Source organism: Triticum dicoccoides, chromosome 2B (genome assembly GCF_002162155.2).
Source record: "Triticum dicoccoides isolate Atlit2015 ecotype Zavitan chromosome 2B, WEW_v2.0, whole genome shotgun sequence".
Lineage (NCBI taxonomy): Eukaryota > Viridiplantae > Streptophyta > Magnoliopsida > Poales > Poaceae > Triticum > Triticum dicoccoides.
Genome location: NC_041383.1, coordinates 459637623 through 459644792, shown reverse-complemented (window position 1 = coordinate 459644792; position 7170 = coordinate 459637623). Strand labels below are relative to the sequence as shown.

The window sequence follows — 7170 nt, the reverse complement described above, 5'->3', positions numbered from 1 at the left end:
CCAGATTTAGACATCGGCAGGGTTATGGAAATGAGGAATTGGCGGTTTAAGAGAGGGCTAATGCTACATGGAGGGTTATAATCTTATTAAAGGTTAAACCGCCTACGTTGGTGTGGAAGGAACAAATCTTAAAAAGCTACTAAGTGTTGCACAAACAGGTTTCACAGATTGACACTATAATTTTGGATCTGCCGCAGTTCAAAAAAGGGAGAAAATTCTAGAAACCCTAAGTTGTGACAGCGGAGTAGTTAAAGATATTGATGAGATCTTCTACTTAGATGAGATGCATTAATGGAATAAGGGCTACGGATGTTGTTATACGGGATAAAAATCAAGGTTTCAATCAGGAGCTACTGTGCAGTAATGAAAGCTGACGAACACTGAAGAACACCGAAGAACACCATCAAAGACTGAAACTCTAGTAGTAGATCTGGGGTGGAAAGAAAGAAGACTTACTAAGGCTGAGGGAGTAGCGGAGAGGCGCCGTGTTTTCTGGTCCGTTCAGGTTGATGCAGCGGCCGGAGGTGAGGTCAAAGACAAGGCTGGACGGCGGCGGCTGAGCTTGAAGCACTGGGGCGGCACGAGGAAGACGATGAGGCGAAGAGGCACGAAGGGGAAAAGTGAAAATGACCCCCGGTCCTATTTATAAAGCGAAGGGATAAGCGAGAGGGGCAAGAATCGAGGAGCCCAAAAAATGGATAAGTGACAGAGCTGTCGCCTTGATTTTCGTAAATTTATTAATAAAAAGGAGGTATGTACGGTTTTTAATAAGCAGATGACATCATGGCGGTTTATTATAATTTTGGAAGATGACTTCATGGTGGATTACAAGGTTCACATGAAGGTATTCAAGAAGGAATTTTCTTAAGTTCGGAAGATTGACATGAACAGGTTCAAATCAATATGGGGCCTAATGTTGGGGATATAACTACTGAGTATAAACCGCCCAGGTGGGGCCGGGTTATACCTGTAACGAGTCATTCATATTGAAGCCCATGAAGGCAAGGAGTGTGGCGCTTTACTTAAGAGGCTTAGAGGCCCAGGGCCCAAAGGCGGATCAGGGCCCATAGACATAAACCGCCATATACTATGTAACGTGTGTTGTAAGATAGGAAAGGGTAGAAACCGAGCCGGACACATGTATGAGCTGGCCGGGATTCTGTAAACCGCCGGGCGTCAACCTGTGTATATAAAGGGACGACCCGGCGGCGGTTCAGGGACAAGAGACAACAACTCGAGAGCCAGGTAAAGCGGATTCGCTCCCTGATCATCGAGACCCCATCAATTCCACCACAACCGGATCGTAGGATTTTACCTTCACCGCAAGGGGTCGAACCAGTATAAACTCCCCGTGTCCTTTGTCCAGTTTAACCCCTTTAAGCTAATCTCGTTGCGATGGCTCCACGACTAAGTCCTCACACTAGGACATCTGACGTGGTAATTCCATGATAGTCTAGATTCTTGCATTGGGTTCAAAACATCCGGAGCCGTAAATATTTATTTTAGTATTAGGTTTTCTAATGCGCAGAAGGCATCCCAAACAAGTAGTAATAAAATCCGTCATTATAGGTGGTACTTGATAAATCCCAATTGCAGTTTGTTTCAATTATATAGATCTGCCAACGCAGTTTGCTCGTATTTGAACATGTTGTCATGTGTTATTTGATTTATTCCCACACGCAGTTAGCAGATTCATCTGTTTGTTTGGATTGCATAGATGGGTTATCCACGGTGGCGGTGTCAATATTGTTCTCTCTCTAGATTGCTTATTGAGCAATTCTATGGCACATGCAGTTCTGAATTTTATTAGTTCATTGGTCCTTAGATTGGTCATTCAGCAAACAACAGTCGTGCCATGGCGAACCTTGGTGTCCCTGTCGACAAGGTCCCGGAGGATAATACTGTCCATGCCCTACATGCACGCATTCTTGCGAAGCGCCAAGCGAGAATGGCATGTGCACTCGCACGCGAGCAAACTCTAGCAGTTCGTTCGCTCGCCGGCCTTCCTCCCATAGAGGAGGATTTGGAGGATGCCGAGGTTGACTCTAACATCTCCGGCAGTGAGCAGATAATGCTCGACCCATATTGCGTTTTCGACCAGTATTCTCGCACTGAAAATGGCAAGGGGGAGAAGCGGAAGCGGAAGCAGAAGAAAGGGAAGCAAAAGGGAAAGTGCATCTCTGAATTTCCTATGATAGCAATGTTTTAGCTATTACATTGTTGCAACATCTCTGTCTTAATTTCCCTACTCTAAATTTGTGTTTATGTAGGTGTATCATGTACTCTGTTTTATCACTATCTTGAGATCGTTTTGTATGGTGGTTTATTGGCTTACTAAATGCCATTCAGGCACTCTAGTCAACCAGTGGAACGGCGTGCTTACCAGCGGCTGTGGATGTTGAACTGAGGCTTCTTGCTATAAAAAGCAGTATGTTATGTTTTATGATGTTGTTGTACGTCATTCAACCCCATACCCTGAAGCAAAGCCCCATGTTTTAATATCTGAACTTGCTAAATGTAATCTACAGTGCCAACAGTTAGTACAATCTCAGCACCTGCATGTGGTTCTGTACCCTCTGGTGAAAGACCCCGCGAGGTATGTTCATCTTGTTTTTATAGTGACAAGTTTGATTTACCAAAGGATATAACATCTACGTTATTGTCATTGGGAGGGGAAGTCCTCGTCTGAAGTGAAAAAGCATTATGCTAGCATCGGTCACTTCCATGAAGAAAAGAGACCAAACTACTTTGTCAGAATCATGCAGGACAAGCGGTGCGAATCCCGTTTGGTAATACCCGATGGTGCAGCCTCTCTTTTACAGGCCAGCAATCTGAGCTTGCCAAGGTTTATCAATCGGGAGACTTTCACGGGTTGTGGTTGGCGTGTTGAGTTGAAGCAAGAAGAAGATGGAATGCTAGAGTTGGGTGCATTGTGGTGTGCATTTTCCAAGTTCCATGGACTCAAGCTTGGATGCGTCGTTGAATTTGAGGTTGTACACCCTGAGCTGATGAAGATCATCATCTACAACGAGGAAGAAATTGAGGTGACATACACGCGGTGTGGCGATGCGTAGCTGTTTACGCCATATAAGTGAGCCTTCCTCATGTTAAGTTAGTCTGGTAGTTAGTGTGTCGTGCTTGCGAGAAGGTTTGCCTTGTCAGTGCCTAGAACAAGATGATTTCAGTTGTGTGTCTTTTGTGAACTGGTTATGCTTCTTTTAAGGTGTATGTCTGCAGAATTTAAGTAGTGTGACTGCTTATGGTTGATTTAAGGCGTGTTTTTGCAAAATTTAAGCTTAATCATGTGGTGGTGCCCTGTAAGAAATAATTTTCTAGTCATCTTATTACTGAAAGGACGGTTGCCATCCCATTTGTTCATAATCTGCCCTCGTATTAAAAGTTTACTGAATTTGTCATGGTGTCAATTGTTATCTGAATTTGTCCGGGTGTTCAAAGATGACTGGATTTTTTTGTGTATCCTAAAATTGTCCTGGTGTCAATTCTTACTGAATGTTTCAGTTAAATCAATCTGTCCTGGTGTTGAGATAACTGAAATTTGCACTAGTGCCAATTGCTAAGAGAATGGTGTATGCGCCTAGTAGTTCAACATTTTAGTAGGTGCACAACAATATTGGACTGGCCGGTTCACCATGAGCCGTCTAATCAGCTGGCGTGTGAAGACAATATTACAACACAGTGCAACACGCAGGGTTGGATGGGCGGGCTACTTGTCACACTTATCTGCTTGGCGCTACAATTACAGTAAATGTAAAGCGAGATGGCTAGGCCAACTTTTTCAACTGCAGAGTGTGCGTGTTCCTGGTACATGCCTCTTAATTTGTCGTTTTAATAGGTGCTTTGTAAATGTTGGATGGTCTAGCTCTCCATACACCTGACTATGTGGGCCACACTGCCCTTCTCTCACCGTGTAGTCCTATCTCATTATTTATGCGGTTGCGCTCTGCACTCCTCCGAAACCCCTTTCTCATCATCACTAAGACTCCTCCTTCTCTCCGCCGCTCCCACACCCACCTCCCTCTCGCCGGTGACGGACAAGGCCAAGATCAAAGAAGAAGAAGAGTGGGGGAGTTCTGTCCGAAGCTTCTGAGAAAGGCAGTATGCATGGAGTGACAGATTGGCGGCAGAGATAGCTGGCACTCGGCAGCGAGATGTTCAGTCCAGCAGCAGCAATGTGCCCCATACTGTAAGTAATCCTCCCTGTCATCGTTGCTACAACTGATTTGCATGCTAGGTTTTGTCAAATATCCCGTCCTTGCGTGTATTCAAATAGGTAGATCAATGATATGGCCATTCCAATCTAGGCTGAAGGATTTGCAAGGTTTTTTATGCAGTTGTTCCTTTGAAAACTGCATGGAATTGGTCACACTAGATTGATTTTAGAAGCTAGGCATCAACAATTGATACAGATTTCCAACCAACGGATCTTCTTACCTTTGGATCGGAACTTTTAGATGCGTCCCCAAGCACATAGAACCGCCAAGTTCTTAGGCATTCCAGTTTTGTGCAGTAGTATTTGAAATCACGCCTATCCCCAACAAGGAACTACCAGAACCATAGAAATTCATGATTACGATTTTGTAATTGGGGTTTTCTAATATGTTAACTTCATACATCGCAAGGCACTGCCTAAAGATTTGATCAAAATCTACTATGTTATATGGCTTGTATACTAACTAATCCCCTTTTCTTGCGGACTACCAAATGAATGCAGGAGGTTAAATGGGAAGTACTGAACCATGGCTTGCCAGCATCGCGTGTTTCAACACTAGCGGAGACGACTGTACAGAGCTCCTTGCTTCCAGCAGAACATGAGAAGAAAAGACAGAGAGATGTTTTGGCTGATTGTAAGAAGCAAGCAAGTACCGCTGCGCCCGCTGGTGTAAGTAACTCGTGTTGCGTTAAGTACAGATGTATTTTTTTTGTCGCTTCAACCTACATTCACAGCGTAACTTCCTCCTTGCAGGATTCATCTATCCATAGCCTTGCACGTTCTCCTGCTGCTCCTGCTACACTATTTCAGCGTTGTGCTTCGGCTTGTCCAGCTTCACCAGAATGCCCAGACCGACCTCACAACAAGCTGGTTAAGAACGAGTTTTTAAACAAGACGGAGCTTGCGAATATTGTCGGGGCACGCAGGAGTGAGTACAGGGGCAGGGGTCGTCCAATGAAAACTAAGCATGTTCATGATGTTCATACTCCTAGCCATTTTATGGTTCAGATAGATGTACGTCAGAATCTTCAACTGTTCGTGCTGCCGAAAGGAATTGAGAAATTCTTCAAGGGCATAGTCCCTTGGTGCATACAGTTGTGCACAAGCCCTCATTGCCACTGGAACATAAATTTGAGCCGCTATGAAGAGAAACTGGTCTTCAATGATGTCGAAGCTGGTTGGCGGAAGTGTCACGCCCAATATGCGATACTATCCTAAAGAGACTCGAAGGTCCCACCAAGGATAGAACCGCATATTGAAACGCTTTTGCAAGATGGATATCATTACATCAACATTACATAATAGATGGGGATCGAGCAGGAGGCTGGCGCTAGGGTTAGCGAGGGAGAGAGGCTGGGCTGGCCTTCGATCGCCTGGAGGCCCAGCTTGACCTTGGGCAACTTCATATGGAAGGGAAAGGCCAGGAGGCCTGCTTGGCTGGCCAAAAGAAAGAAAAGGGGTTTCTTTTCCATATTTCAGAAAAAGAAAAGAGCCAAGGGATTATTTGGAGGTTCAAATGCAAGTGTGTCATGGTCAATTCCAAATTAATGGAATATTTACTATAGCTCCCTAATAAAAGTAGGAGACTTTAAATATGTTTTAAAGAGAAATCACCATGTGAATATCCCTCGATTTAAATAGATCAACAATCTATGCAATTTATTTAGGTGAGTTTTAAAAAGGGTTGCATGATGACATGATGCAATGCACATGATGCAAGGATGAATGCAACGAACAAAACAAATCACACGACGAATCTCGGAATACAAGGAAGGCATCTGGAGCGTCGGTCTCGGGGCGTTACAACACTCCACCACTACAAGAGGATCTCGTCCCGAGATCTAGGATGGCGCCGGAGAGAAAATGGAAGAGGAAGAGAGGAGGTAAAACTAAGTTGCTTCTTCGACGAACGAGTGAAACCATGAACCTTGAGAGGTTGAGAAATTTAAAAGAAAGAGTACAACAGAGATGAACAAGATTGCAAACAATCCATTAGAAAAGAGGAACGAGGAACATTACGATAACTTGAAGGTTGCAAAGACATGAATCAAGACTTTAATGGACAGGATAGAATTCAAAACCACTCCGGTTAAAATAAGATGAGAGAGGAAGAATTCGGGCAACACTCCGGTTGAACATGGAAGGAATAGAACATGAACTTGGCAAAATGAAAGCACTTGGACGAGACTCCGGTTAAAAGAGGAATGATAGACACAACACTCCGGTTAAATGGATAAGCAATGAAAAGAACATGGTCCTCACAATTCGAGATGATGAGTGAAGAGAGCAACATCACAATGCCCCCGAAAAAAGAATAGAAGATAGATCATTGGAAAAAAACAGAATGGAGAAGAAAATGCCAACTTCTGCCACAACTGAGCTTGAAGAGAACCCTCCAAGAAGGTTATAACGGAGTTGTTGGAAAACCAACAACAAAATGAATAAGCTTGTAGTGGGCTTATGGAAAACATCTCGAGACTATGAGGTGACAATCGGCCACTAATGGAAACCGTTGATTTGATTTAGAGCCCCAAAGAGATGAAAAACTTCTTCACCGAGAGGATAGGAGAAAAACTCGGATCATTGATAGCACCATAATTAGCAATATTCCTTAGGGAAGGTTTTAGGTGAAATCTTTACCAAGATAACTCCAATGGAGGTATTAATGGATTTAGAGTACCTCATTCTTGACAACATGTGACTCATGAAACATGAATGGAAATTGTCAAGAATGATATAACGCCATCTCGAAGATAAGGTAGAAGGAATTGCACTTCGAAATGCAAGAAGAAGAAAGCTTGGACTCCACAAAACAAAACATGTGTTTAGCACCATGTTTATTTTAGAGTGTAGCTTGGCGGATCATGACTCCCAGAGAAAAAATTGAAGAACAATTGAAGAATGAAAGGAATCCTTGATGAACCACCATGTAGAGTCTC

General features: G+C 43.7%; 1 protein-coding gene across 1 annotated transcript; it reads left to right on the top strand.

The window, feature by feature from the left end:
• The first annotated feature begins 1855 nt into the window (after positions 1-1855).
• LOC119360936 lies at positions 1856-5792 on the top strand. The gene is made up of 6 exons (XM_037626370.1): positions 1856-2172; positions 2271-2279; positions 2367-2428; positions 2529-2596; positions 4733-4900; positions 4985-5792. Exons 1-6 carry the CDS (start codon positions 1856-1858, stop codon positions 5447-5449), a joined length of 1089 nt encoding a protein of 362 aa, XP_037482267.1. The 3' UTR covers positions 5450-5792.
• Positions 5793-7170: the final 1378 nt, after the last annotated feature.